The sequence below is a fragment of the Peromyscus californicus genome, unplaced genomic scaffold (assembly GCF_007827085.1).
Source record: "Peromyscus californicus insignis strain IS unplaced genomic scaffold, ASM782708v3 Scaffold_12__1_contigs__length_115047231, whole genome shotgun sequence".
Classification (NCBI taxonomy): domain Eukaryota; kingdom Metazoa; phylum Chordata; class Mammalia; order Rodentia; family Cricetidae; genus Peromyscus; species Peromyscus californicus.
The window spans coordinates 68,008,380-68,022,826 of record NW_026294413.1 but is presented as its reverse complement, the minus strand read 5'-3'; the positions used below and the strand labels follow the sequence as shown (position 1 = coordinate 68,022,826).

At 43.8% G+C, this 14,447-nt stretch overlaps 1 protein-coding gene across 1 annotated transcript; it reads right to left on the bottom strand.

Moving 5' to 3' along the window:
• Positions 1 to 7,985: 7,985 nt before the first annotated feature.
• Positions 7,986 to 10,834, bottom strand: LOC128107946 (granzyme-like protein 2). The gene is made up of 5 exons (XM_052734278.1): positions 10,780 to 10,834; positions 9,460 to 9,610; positions 9,012 to 9,144; positions 8,545 to 8,799; positions 7,986 to 8,138 (listed from the first exon to the last, which is right to left on the bottom strand). Exons 1-5 carry the CDS (start codon positions 10,832 to 10,834, stop codon positions 7,986 to 7,988), a joined length of 747 nt encoding a protein of 248 aa, XP_052590238.1.
• Between the last annotated feature and the right edge of the window lie 3,613 nt (positions 10,835 to 14,447).

The following is a 14,447-nucleotide window of genomic DNA, read 5'->3' as shown; positions in this document are numbered from 1 at the left end:
CTTCTTCAGGGGTCTGACCAGTTCTCAATTGTCACCTGTCTATGCCTCACAACTTTTAAACCATTAGGTGTGGAAAGAGGGCCAGGGTCAGTGGCCACTATTTCCTGTGTGAAATTTAAGATCTGAGTTCTTGCTGCATCTGTGTGGTGAATGTACAGGAAGCACTTTGTCAGTCAGTTGCTGGTGGGCATGACCACATTCCCAGAGGAATGCTGGACTCTGAGAAGGGAGCAAGAGTCTCCTGAGGCTTTCCACATCAAACAGAGAGGGATTCCCCTTCTCCTGTCAGTGATCAGGGAATTTCAATATGATGCCTTTGTGTCTTGAATTTGTGATCAGGCAATTATCTCCTTCAAAAGTAACATTTCTACTTCCCCTAATACTATCTATGTTTATCTTATTTTTTCAAGAGCACAAGGGCTTTATTTCAAGATTCAAAAGTGCCCTTCTAAGATAATACCCTAGGAAAAGCTGGGTCACCTATTAACATCTCAAGAGCTTTGAACTCTATTGGGGGATGGCTGTGGGGTAAGGACTTAGGATGAAGATTAGTGTGATGTTGATGACACTGTCAGGAGGTAAGGAAATGACAGAGTAGGGAAGCCAGTAGAATGGACTTGACAGACGAACATTCAGGGTCCCATGCCAGTCTATAAAGACATTTCAAAGGTTTAACATATTTCGTCAGCAAAGGAGTTAGTGACAGAAACTAGAGATGAAGAGCAGAAACAGAGCTGTGCTGTTCCTGCCCAGAGTCTGTATTGCTCTTGTTCCACACTGTTAAGGCAATCTGGTCTCCAGGGAAGAAGGTGATGGAGGCAAAGGTATTTCCTGTTTGCTCTCTGTCTCTGCTGAGGATTCAGCTTCTCTCTCTCCCTGTCTCCCCTAAGGGATCAACTTCTCTCTCTCTCTCTCTCTCTCTCTCTCTCTCTCTCTCTCTCTCTCTCTCTCTCTCTCTCTCTCTCTCTGGCTCTCTCTCTGTCTGTGTCTCTGTCTCTCTGTCTCTATCTCTCTGTCTCTCTGTCTGTCTGTCTCTCTCTGTGTGTCTCTTCTGAGGAACCAGCTTCTCTCTCTCTGTCTCCCCTGAGGAACCAGCTTTTCTCTCTCTCTCTCTGCTGAGGAATCAGCTGTAGATCCTCTTGCAGTTTTTATACAAAGGTGCTTTTTAATGTAAAACTCAAGTGTATTTCTTCTTAGGACTCCAGAGTTCACCTGACACTTGAGATAGCTTTTCTGGACATTCTTGTCATTTAGTACCGACACAGGAGACCTCTGACGTAAGCTGCAGGCCGTCCTCATGCTGACTTGGCATCTGTCACAGCAAAGCTGGAGTATTCTAACATATCGCCATCTGCATTCTCCTCTTAAGGTATAAAAGGGTTTATTATTATCTGTTTCTGTGTTAACTTACTTGTATCCTGTATTTACAATTTGCAAATGATAAATACATTCAGTAATGTTAGAATAATTATTAAAAATCTGTTTTGTTCAACATATCTACTAAAACAAAACCCATGAGGTTATACACATAGAAAATGAAAGACACTAGATTATGTTACTCCTGCAGCAGCTGATTATCATTTAGATGCATTATGTTTCATAATGTTCACTTCTGATATCTTACATCTTGATAGCGTCATCACATTTTTCTGGTAGTTAAACGACTTTTGAGAGACTGGGGCAGGCTCTTGGGCTAGCCTTCGCCTTACACCTGACTCACAGCCCCAATATCTCAGGGCTTCTTGGGCTGAGTTCACATTGTCAAGCAGCCTCACTGTGAGTGTCCCTCCTGCTCCCTGTGGTCCTTCTCAGAGGTGACAGCTGTCCTGTCCAAGGAATGGTGAATATGTTCATGAAACTGAACACTATGTGTGGAATGTAGTGTGTTTGCTGGTGTGAGCATTTCAGTGATGAATGTGGAATTGCCTTATCACTCTGTGAGTTGAAAGAATGGAAACAAAGGAGGCCACATTTGAATGGGATAGTGTATGTACGTGAGTGAGATGTCTAGAGGGTAATGATCAAATGGCAACATGTGATTGGGATAGTGTATATACACCATGTATGTGAGTGACAGGTCCAGAAGACAGTGACAAAGTGGCCAGGATCAATGCATGAATGTAATGTGTGAAGAACTCTGATGTTTGACAGCAAAAATCACTGAGGTCCTCCCATGAGCCCTGTGTACTCTATGTAGGAGAAACTCAGGCAAGTATCTATAGGCCATGCAGCCCTTTCCATGTGTGTCTTTGTCCATCCTCTCCATTTCTGCCCAGTCCTCTCTTTAGATAGTGCCTCTGGGTCCCTGTAATTTACAACTTCTGTTTCTGTGTTAATATCACAGAGGAGGAAGGTAGACTGTGGACCTTGCCAGGATGTGATAGCAGCTACGCTTGGAACCTTCTTCCTGTACTGGAAACTGAAAGATCCAGGGGAAAGGAAGCCTCATCAATACTTTATCTGAACAGGGGATGGTGCCACCCACCTTCTCTAGGCAACATCTTATTCCATTAAGACTTGGTCTTCCTATATTCTCACAGATTGTTTAAAATCAAACAATTGCCAATGTTGCAAAATGTAAGAACACAAGTTTGATTTATTTTAGCTGTTTTCACTAGTCAAGTGCAATGGCATTGTGTAGACCCACCACAGCCTTGTACAACCATCAACAACATTCTTCTTTGTCATTTTTCAGCTTTCTGTATGGAAACACTGAACCTATAAGATAATGCTGACCTGTTGCTCCTTTCTGATTCTATTTGTGTCTCTGTTGATCTGTGAGAGACTGTTGTACAGACACCAGCATCCTGAGCATGATGCTATCTCCTGGTCATAGTTTATTTACTAACCAGGACTATGTTGAGGCCTTGAAAATGAAGAAAGTGTTAAAACCAGAGTGAGAGCTGGGGAGGGGCCCAGGTGATGAAAGAAAAGCTTTCCTGAACTAATCTTTCTGATCTGAACCATCAGGAGGAATCTTCCAGGAGGGAGTTTGATTATATCTCTGACTGCTTTGAGGAAGACTACAGGAGTCTGGGTTACCACAGTTTTGGTTGTTTTGGAAGAAAAACATGAGAATTACAGTTTTTAAAGTGACAAACGGATGTCATCAGACTCATCTGAGAAAAGCCTGAGGTCTTGCACTGTCCTCTGTTCTTGTCTCCAAGAAGTAAACATCCCCAGTTAAGGTGATGCTGTTGACCCACCTGGGCCTTCCTCCCTCCTCTCTTCTATAGAACCCACCACTGCAAGCACAATGGTCCATGCAGTTGAGGGATTTGCTGCATGGCTTCCAGGAACCACACTCAAAGGCTTGAGTGTCTGCTGAGCTGCTCATGTGTCTGAGGACTGCATCTTCCTCACTGGTTTGCCTGGGGCTGTGACAGGAGTTCCCATCTTAAGGTGGATTCCCACAGGAGAGGATCCTGGGAAATGAATGGACTAGCAAGCACGTGAAGATGGCAGCTGAAGAACTGGAGAGGAGGTGTTAGGTGTGGGGAAGACAGTGGTCCTGAGAGGATGGTGACTATGACAGCCGTCCTGCAGTAAGGACTACCAGTCTGCCTAGTGGGACTTTCTCCTTGTGGTTCCAGAGATGTGTCAGAAGAGGGCAAAGGAGTCTATGTGAATGGATGCTCTCTAGTGCAGGGTGTGCTGTACAGAACCCATGGATACTGTTTGATTTGATGCTGAGAATCTTTTGAGGGAATTCTATGGTTCAGAGATGACAAATGACCCATCCCAGACATTCATTCAATTAAAAAGTCACAACAACACAGGAGTCTTGTAGCAACAGGTTATCCAACACTACTACTTTTCTGGGATGCATGGCTGTTTGGAAATCCCAGGGAGGTAGGTTTCAAGTCAGTGGACAGAGAAGGAATAGGTCAATTGGTTCCACATGAGAAATCCTCTCCACATACACATTTGAGCAGAGGAGGCATCATAAAAAATACTTAATCATAGGAGCATCAGCTAAGAGTGGAGACCTGGGATCTGAATTAACTGTGTTTCTGAATTAACTAACAAGATGCTGTGTGGTCACTTCCTTTCTGGGTCCTCCCATTTCATGGTGGTGGGTAGTGTATATTTGCTCCTTTAAACATTTTTCTTTTGTTTACCATGATATTTTCATGAAATAAAAGTGAATGCCATAGCAAATATTTAATACTCATGGTCCTCTCTAGTTAAATGATATGAGGTGGGTTTCTTTATTCTTTTTTTCCTCCATCCTTTATAGGCAGCTCCAGAATTGGAATGCTCTAAGGTGTGATGGAATCAGAATGGCAAGTACTGGTCTAGCAGGACAATCCTGTAGGTACTGTGTGATGGGAATTACTGGAGAGCTCTGAACTGAGGCCTGGGAATCAAGCAGACTGCTGGTGCTGCTTCGTAGTAGAATCGTCAGTATTCCAAGCTCAAAGCCTTTTGTGGTGAGGATACACCAGGAACCAGAGTTTGTGGTCAAAGTGAATGTGAACCTTGACTGGAATCCACTTTTTTCGAGTTTAATATTTTATTTATTTATTTATTATACGGTTGGAGCACAGTTTTCCATAACCCATCTACTCCCAGTCCCTCACATCACCTCTTCTCTGATCACCCCACATCCCCCATCATCTTCTGTATCTATTGAGTAAAGGGCAGGCCTCCAGTGGATATCTACCAAACACGGTATATCAAGTTGCAGAAAAACTTAGCACCTTGTCTTGTATTAAGGCTGGACAAGGTGAGCCAGTAGAAGGAACTGGATACAAAAGTCAGCAAAAGGATCAGAGACAGCACCTGTTCCTGCTACTGGGAGTCCCATAAGAGGACCAAGCCACACAACTGTCACATATATACACGGTCAGTCCCATGAAGTCTCCCTGGCTGTCAGTTTGGTCTCCATGAACTCCTATGAGTCCAGGATTGCTGATTCTGTGGATTTTCTTGTGATGTCCTTGACTCCTCTGACTCCCACAGTCTTTTGTTTCTCTCTTCAGCAGAATTCTCTGAGCTCAGCCTAATGTTTGAGTGTGGGTCTCTATATCTGTTAACTGGAATCCATTTTTTGTTGTTGTTCAAAAGTTAAGAAGGGTCTTCTGAAGAGGCTAGTAATTAGTCCAGGTATTATTGTAAAATGGAACTAGCAAGTGACAATATTTTAGTTTTCTAAACAGAAAAAACATGGCATCATATTTTAACAAATTGCATGTGAGGTCCATATTCCTTATGAATATGTATATATATTATTAATCTATTTATTTTACATCTTAGTCACAGTGTCCCCTACATCCTTCCATCAGAGTATCCCAGTCACCCCGATCCCAGCCCCAACCCTTTTTTCTTCTGTTTCTATCCAGGCAAGGGCAGGGCAGGTCTCCCATGAGTATCAATAAAACTTGGTATATCAAGTTGCAGTAAGACTAAGCATCTCCCCTTGTATTAAGGCTGAGCAAGTCAATCCAGTATGAGGAGTAAGGTCCCAAAGTGAGTAAAAGTCAGACAGTCACTGTTTCTGCTGTTAGGAGTCCCACAAGAAGACCAAGCTACACAACAGTCACTTATATGCAAACTGATTAGGTCAGTTCCATGTAGGCTCCCTGGCTTTTCTTTAGCCTCTGCTAGCCCCTATGAGCCCAGGTTAGTTGATTGTGTGAGCATTCCCATGGTATGCTTGATCTAGACAATGTACTAGAATTCTTCTCCTATGAACCCCTTTAGCCAGACCACTACAGTTCAAATCTTCCATGTTCCTACTAGTATGGTTCATCAAGCAGTGCTTAAAGCATTGCACTGCTTTCCTAACCCAAAGTAGCAAAGTTCAATTCCTCCAAAGAAAACCATGGTCAAGCCTATGAAAACAATACCCTACTCCTGGTACCAACTTCTGCCTTAGGGTTTCTGTTGCTGTGAAGAGACACCATGATGACTACATCTTTTATAAAGGAAAATATTTTATTGGGAGGCTTACAGTTTAAAAGGTTTAGCCCATTATCCTCACGGCAGGAAACATGGTGGCATGCAGGCAGGCATGGTGCTGGAGAAGGGTCTGAGATTTCTACATCTTGATACAAACACAACAAAAAGTGAACTGTCTGTAACACTGAGTAGAGCTTGAGAAAAGACCTCAAATCCCACCCACAAGTGTTATTTCTTCCAACAAGGCCACTTCTTCTAGTAGTGCCATTCTCTATGAACTTATGGTGACCAGTTACATCAAACCTCCACCAATAGGAAAACACAGGTAGTAAAGAAGGGGGCTATTGAAATAGAAAGGTTAGGCTGGAAGAGAGGCAGGGGATGGGAGCTGTAGGTTTGGGCTAGAGGGAAGAATTAACTGAGATAAGAAAGTATGAAGAAACCGTATGGAAAGCCAGGTGGGCAATAGCAGCTTCACTGTTTTGAGGGTAACAAACTGCCCTCTGATCAGATTCAAGACCCACACCATAGGCTGCAGGGGCCCTGCCTGGTGCTGTAAGTCTGGTTAATAACTTACAGGGGAGGCAGTAGGCCCATGTTGGGGATGCATTTCTGATTATTAACTGAACTCACACAGCAGCAAACTGACTTCCAAATGCCAATGCTTTTCCCCATAGACAAAAGTGTCTTCCGGTCTCAATCAGAGATGCTGCTCCTTGTGATGAATGCTGGTGAATGCCGAGATCAACGCTGCCCAAGATAAACAAACATGTGATGGTCGTGAGTCCATATATAATCCAGTGGTTTATACACCCCTTCTAAGACTCAGAGAACATCATGGGAGAGGGCATGGGAAGTATGTAAGAGCTGAAATGTAGGGTGAAGGGCTTCAAAATTTCTTTCTTTAGACTTGATACAATTATTGCAATTATCAGTTCAGACCAACTGTAGTTACCAGCACTGGGGTCATATAAGACCAGTCCTGTCAACAATCAGTCAACAAATGGGGAGGGCTTGTAGACCCCACTCTTTAGCTTTGAACTATTAGCTATTGATAGAGTCTGGGAGAGGAAGAAATCAATATCTTGAGCTGTATATCCACTGCTGAGTCTACAAGGATAGATCCAAACCCACAATTATACAGTTTATCTTTGTTAATATAAAAACTAATACAAAGATATAAATGTGTGTGTGTGAGAGAGAGAGATTTGTAAGGAGAGCCTAAGGTATATAAATATGTTTCAGGGGTGAGAGGTTTTGAGAATGTTCAAGAAGCACAGAATACGTGTGAGAAATTGTATAAAAATAGTTATCAGGATGTCATCCATGACTAGGTGCACAAGCTGAATAAGACAGTAATTGTTCAGTGCATTGCTCGTGGCTCAGCTCACACCAGGGCTCTGGGACAAGATGTATACACACGTATATGAGAGTGCTGGGCTGGTCCAGCTGCACTGGAGGTGACTATACAGATCTAGGCACACAACACTGATCCTCTGCTAAAGCTCCTGATTTGGGTGATGGAGCTGTCATGTGTCATCTCCTGAGTCCTTTAGGGCAAAGTAAAGAGTGGTGGATGCAGTTCTGAGATGAGAGGACAGCTGGGGAGAGAGACCTTGGGGTGCTGGACCAGCAGACCTGGGAGGAGCCTGAGAGAGCAGTGGACTTCCTAGGACCATAGATATTCCTTAGAAGAATGGGTAGAGTGGGAGGTAAGGACTTTTGATCTTTCCTTCCCTTTGTAGTCTGTGAAATTTGGAGAAGAATTTGGAAAGGAAGCAGGCATCCTTGTCAGATGGTAGTGTATTTATTGTCTCCAGGACTGACAGTACTGGTCTATAGAAGTGCTGTTTGGATGCAGTCAGTGCATAGGTATGAGCAGGCTTAGTGAGAAGTATTTGGAGATAGCGAACATGAGATGAGGGGAGGGTGAAGAAGAAGCTGGTGAACAAAATTGTTAAAGATGTGCTTTCTTGGAAGAGACTAATGTCAGCTTTTTTGTGAAGACAGATTTCTTTATTAAGATTCAGGTAGCTGTACCCCAGGATGTTGGAGAATACCCTAGACACAGAGCTTGTCTTCTAGGGTTGTTGAAGCAGTTTCATTTTTTCTTGAATCCAACGTAGAAAGCTAGAGATTCTAGTGAATGCCCGAGGAGGTTTTATGGTATTAAATTTACGATTGACAATGCCCTGGGCCACATTGTGACACACAAAGGGTCCCCCTGAATCTCCCTGTGGATGGAAAAATGGGAAATCTTAGTAAATATTATCACCTCTTGCCAGACTGGTTTTCTGCCCATTCTTCTGTGTACCCAGTAAGCCCTGAGTTTTCAGATGGAAAGGCTAAGTGCCACCATCACCCTTGGTCCTGATGGGATGGAGGTTGATGAACCCTGTCAGTCACTAACTGGAGTGTCCTTGCCTGGCTGTGTCCTTCAGTTTCACTGGACTCCAGCTCTCCTATTTTCCCATGGTGAAAGGACAGAAGATTGGCTCAGGGAAAATGCTAGATCCCTATAGGTTGACCCCTACATAAACTCTAGACTAGCAGCAGTTGAACAGAGGGAGAAAGCCTGGCTGTGTGTGTGCAGTATGGCCCTGTTTCTGGGCAAACATTTGAAGATGGTCATGTCCTTACCCCAGCAGTAGCCTTCTTCTCCTTGGGATTTCCCACACAGATCTGGATGGAGTTGTTGTAGTCTTTGGACATTTTAAGGCATGTCTGACTTTTTTGAACTTCTAGTTTTACTTCCTGAAGTGTGTTAGACAGACTACCATTGGCCAGTTTTCCCCAGCCTGCCACTGTGCACACCTGCCCAGGTTTCACCCAGTCCTGGCTCCTTGGAAGGTCAATTTTCTGCACAACATTATTGAGTCGAGCTTTGTGTTTCAGCTGGTCAGAAAGATGGAAAATAAGAGTTCAGGTCTGGCACTCTCAGCAAATTTAAGCCATAGATGGGGTTCCCTGTACCTTCCCCACTTGTAAAGCCTCCAAAAGCCCCATTCTATGGTCCTGGGACCAATAGATAGCCACTCAGGGGAGAACACTGGACTGATACACTAGTAATCTGTGGAGTGCACCAAAAATAATCAGTAAATTGGTACCTTTAGTAACATGATGTCATTGACCAGTGTTTTTCGGTTAAAGTACTTGTGAGGGACGGATTTAACAACCAAGATGTGCTGCCTGTTTTCCTGTTTGTTGATATCATGAGCACCCAAGGTTACAGTTATATTCCTTGAAAATAAAATGGATGAAGTAAACATAGGAGCAAAGAATCAGTCTCGGGAATGCAGGTTTAAGGCTTAGCCTAAGTCAGAGCTTGGCTGAGTCAAGTAGCCAGAAATTCATGGAAAAGTTGTGTCCTAGGTCTTCAGAAACCTCCCCAGTTTCTCAAATCCTTCACTGATACCCCAGTCCTGTGGCCTGTAACAGTCTAGGTCAAATGAAATAAGTTGAGGTTGATCTGGACCCTTGGTCTATTTTTAGAAACAGCCCATATCTGTTATTTGGTCAATTTTAGACAACAAAGACCCAGTTGCTTCTCCTCACCTTCCATTACAGTGAGCGGCTGTCATTACGATGTCTTCTCTCACCAGGAAACCACCACATCGCCATAGGTGTGATTTGCTGTCATAAAAATTTATGAATGCCATGTAGGGCCTGGAGTGGGGTTTGGCCTCTGTACCCCAAAGTATTTTTCCTGAAAGAGAGTATTTGTTCTGAATACCTCTGTGCATTTTGAAACTGTTCACCACACTTGGTTGCTGCCATAAGGGACATTTCATGCTAGGAGAGTCTGTGGAGTTGACATGGATGGAGAAGAGTGTTTTGTAGAGACTGTCACACACTTAAAAAGGGGCCCTGGCTTCTTTAGTTTTTAACCCCACCTTGTGTCATGATGTCACTTTTCCAGTAGTTTTCAATTTCTTTTTGTAGTAATGATGGAGTCGAGACTTTTCCCTGAATCAAATTCAAGCTTATGTTCACATTAAGGAAGAATTCAGCATACATTGTTCAGAAAATCTAGAATACATCCAAACAACTACAGTTACTTCTCTGTCTTATGCTCTATCTGGAGTCCTGCTCACTTAAGCACTGGGCTGTGCCTGAAGTAAACATGATGGTCTATTGGGTTAGAAAACCCTGGCTGCCTTTTTTCCATTCTGATTCATGATACACAGTGTACAACTTAGAAACAACAAGATTGTCTTAACCATGAGAAGCCCTCATTGCCCTATGCCAGTAGCTGGGAGGAGGGTTTTTAATGTAGTCAGAACTTCAGCATAGGATTGTCTTCCTAGGACATTGAAATAACCTTCAGCACTTAGAAGGAATAACACAGAGGAGTTGGGATCCTAGTGAGATGGGTGATGGGTGGGAGGATCCAGTGTCAGCCTGTTCCCATCAAGCTGTGGAGCAGGGATGAAGCCACACTTTGCTGGCTCTGTTAGATTGTGGGGATCTGTCATGGAGACCTGTATGGCTCAGAAGAACAGAGACAAGGAAGAATTGAAGTCTTGAGACCAGAATAGACAGTTCTTCGAGTCTCAAATCCTGATTACAGTCATGGGATAAAGCTGGCCAAGTGGAACTTTCAGCCCTCATTTTCAACTGCATCTTTCCACTAGGGTCCCAGGATGTTTTTGTAATTCCTCGCTGTTAGAAGACTGAGATCTCACTCACCAGGTAACATTACAAGTATTTCCTGGTGATTTCAGAGCCCTCTTTATCCAGTCCTGGAGCTGGGGCTCAGCAAAATTCTCAGGTGAACCGAGTGAGGAGCAGACCTTAGACACAGCCTGACTGGGGCATTATGGAAGTGTCCCTGGTGACACATTTCAGACTCTAGAGAAGGGAATGGCTGCTTACCTCCTTCTGTGCTGACTGGCAGGACAGCCACCAGGAGAAGCAGGAGCAGGAACATCTTCTTCAGGGGTCTGACCAGTTCTCAATTGTCACCTGTCTATGCCTCACAACTTTTAAACCATTAGGTGTGGAAAGAGGGCCAGGGTCAGTGGCCACTATTTCCTGTGTGAAATTTAAGATCTGAGTTCTTGCTGCATCTGTGTGGTGAATGTACAGGAAGCACTTTGTCAGTCAGTTGCTGGTGGGCATGACCACATTCCCAGAGGAATGCTGGACTCTGAGAAGGAATGAAGTGCCTCCTGGGGCTTTCCACATCAAGCAGAGAGAGGTATTCCCCTTCTCATGTCAGTGATGAGGGAATTTCAATATGATGCCTCTGTGCTTGAGTTTGTGATCATGTATTTATCTTCTTTAAAAGTAACATGTCTATATTCCCTAATATTATCTATGAGTAGCTTATATTTTTTCAAGAGCACAAGGACTGTTTTTTTTTTTATGATTCTAAAAAGACAATACCCTTCTAAGACTATACCCTTGGAAAATGCTGGGTCACCTATTAACATCTCAAGAGCTTTGAACTCTATTGGGGGATATCTGTGGGGTAAGAACTTAGGATGAAGATTAGTGTGATGTTGACACTGTGAGGAGGTGAGGAAATGACAGAGTAGGGAAGCCAGTAGAACGGACTTGACAGACCAACATTCAGGGTCCCATGCCAGTCTATAAAGACATTTCAAAGGTTTAAAATATTTCATTAGCAAAGGAGTTAGTGGCAGAAGCTAGAGATGAAGAGCAGAAACAGAGCTGTGCTGTTCCTGCCCAGAGTCTGCATTACTCTTTCCACACTGTCAAGGCAATCTGGTCTCCCCAGGGAAGAAGGTGATGGAGGCAAAGGTATTCCCTGTTTGCTCTCTGCCTCTGCTGAGGAACCAGTTCCTCTCTCTCTCTCTCTGTCTCTGCTGAGGAACAAGCTCTAGCTCCTCTTGCATTTTGTATGTGCATGTGCTTTTAATATAAAACTCGAGTGCATTTCTTCTTCAGTCCACCTGACATTTGAGACTGCTTTTCTGGACATTTTAGTCATTTAGTACAGACACAGGAGACCTCTGATGTAAGCTGCATGCCGTCCTTCTGCTGACTTGGCATCTGTCACAGCAAAGCTGGAATAGTCAAATACATTGTCATCTTCATTCTCCTCCCAAAGGATATGAAAGGTAGTATTTCTGTCTTGTTAATTTACTTTTGTGAAGTAAATTACTTCTTAATTTCTTGTTAAATTCCCTGTTAATTCAGTTCTATCTTCATATGTCCCATTTGCAAATGATGAACAATTTCTCTGAATTTGGAACAATTATTAAATATCTGTGTGGTATCATATATCTGCTAAAACAAAATCTATGAGGTTATACATATAGCAAATGAAAGATGCTGGATTATGTTACCCCTGCAGCAGCTGATTATCATTTAGAATCATCTGGTCCTGCTCTGCCACAATGTTCATTTCTGATTTCTTACATCTTGATAGTGCCATCACATTTTTCTGGCAGTTAAACGACTTTTGAGTGATTGGGGCAGTCTCTTGGGCTAGCCTTCTGCCTCACACTTGGCTCAGAGCCCCATTATCTCATAGCTACTTGTGACCAGGTCACATTGTCAAGCAGCCACACTGTGAGTGTCTCTCCTGCTCCCTGTGGCCCTTCTCAGAGCTGACAGCTTTTTTAGACCAGGGGACTGGGAATATGTGCAGTAGATTGGACACTTTGTGGTGAGTTAAGTGTTTTTGCTGGTGTTAGGATTTCACTGATGAATGTTTAGTTGCCTTATTACTTTGTGAGTTGAAAGAAGGGAAAGGCCCACATTTTGATAGAATAGTGTCTGTATGTGAGTGAGAGGTCCAGAAGCTAGTTACAAACAGGCCAGGATCAATGCATGAAAACAATGATGTGAATGTCTCACGTTTATGGAAAATAGTCATTGAGTCCTCTCATGATCGTAGTGGAATGAATCCGGACAAGTATCTGGGCCATGCAGCCCTTTCCACTTACACCTTAGCCCACCCTCTCCTTTATTGCCCAGCCCTCTCTTTAGACAGTGCTTCTGGGTCCCTGTCACCCACAACTTCTGTTTCTGTATTAGGATCACAGACGAACAAGGTAGACTGGGGACCCTGCCAGGATGTGATAGCAGCTACGCTTGGAACCTTCTTCCTGGGCTGGAAATGGAAAGATCCAGGGGAAAGGAAGCCTCATCAATACTTTATCTGAACAGGGGATGGTGCCACCCACCTTCTCTAGGCAACATCTTATTCCATTAAGACTTGGTCTTCTTATGTTCTCACAGATTCTTTAAAATCAAATGATTGCCATTGTTGCAAAAGGTAAGAACACAAGTTTGATAATTTTAGTTGTTTTCACTAGTCAAGTTCAATGGCGTTGTGTAGACCCACAGCCTTATACAGTTATCAGCTACGTTCATCTTAGTCATTTTTCAGCTTTCTGTATGGAAACACTGAACCTATAAGATAATGCTGACCTGTTGCTCCTTTCTGATTCTATTTGTGTCTCTGTTGATCTGTGAGAGACTGTTGCACAGACACCAGAATCCTGAGCATGATGCTACCTCCTGGTCATAGTTTATTTACTAACCAGACTGCTTTAGATAGATCAGGACTATGTTGAGGCCTTGAAAATGAAGAAAGTGTTAAAACCAGAGTGAGAGCTGGGGAGGGGCCCAGGTGATGAAAGAAAAGCTTTCCTGAATTAATCTTTCTGATCTGAACCACCAGGAGGAATCTTCCAGGAGGGAGTTTGATTGCATCTCTGACTGCTTTGAGAAAGACTACAGGAGTCTGGGTTACCACAGTTTTGGTTGTTTTGGAAGAAAAACCTGAGAATTACAGTTTTTAAAGTGACAAACGGATGTCATTAGACTCATCTGAGAAAAGCCTGAGGTCTTGCACTGTCTTCTGTTCTTGTCTCCAAGGAGTAAACATCCCCAGTTAAGGTGATGCTGTTGACCCACCTGGACCTTCCTTCCTCCTCTCTTCTATAGAACCCACCACTGCAAGCACAATGGTCCATGCAGTTGAGGGATTTGCTGCATGGCTTCCAGGAACCACACTCAAAGGCTTGAGTGTCTGCTGAGCTGCTCATGTGTCTGAGGACTGCATCCTCCTCACGGGTTTGCTTGAGGCTGTGACAGGAGTTCCCATCTTAAGGTGGATTCCCACAGGAGAGGATCCTGGGAAATGAATGGACTAGCAAGCACGTGAAGATGGCAGCTGAAGAACTGGAGAGGAGGAGCTAGGTGTGGGGAAGACAGTGATCCTGAGAGGATGGTGACTATGACAGCCGTCCTGCAGTAAGGACAGCCAGTCTGCCTAGTGGGACTAGAAACTTGGAAGCTGGCATCTGCCTTCACATTGGTTCCTATGGCCAGGGACTGGGCCTAGGAACTTGGTCTCCTGAAGATACCTCAGGCCCCTGAGTGACCCAGAACTAAAGAGTCACTATCCCTCTTCTCTCTGCTCTTGTGTGGGTCCTGGGCTTGGTGGTCTCTACACTCGGGAGTTTCATGGCTGTTTGTCCTTAGGCAAGGTGGCCGTAAGTGTGATTATGCCCGGAATATAGGAGGCCAGCTTGAGCTAGGTTTGTTTTCTGCCCAGATGTAAC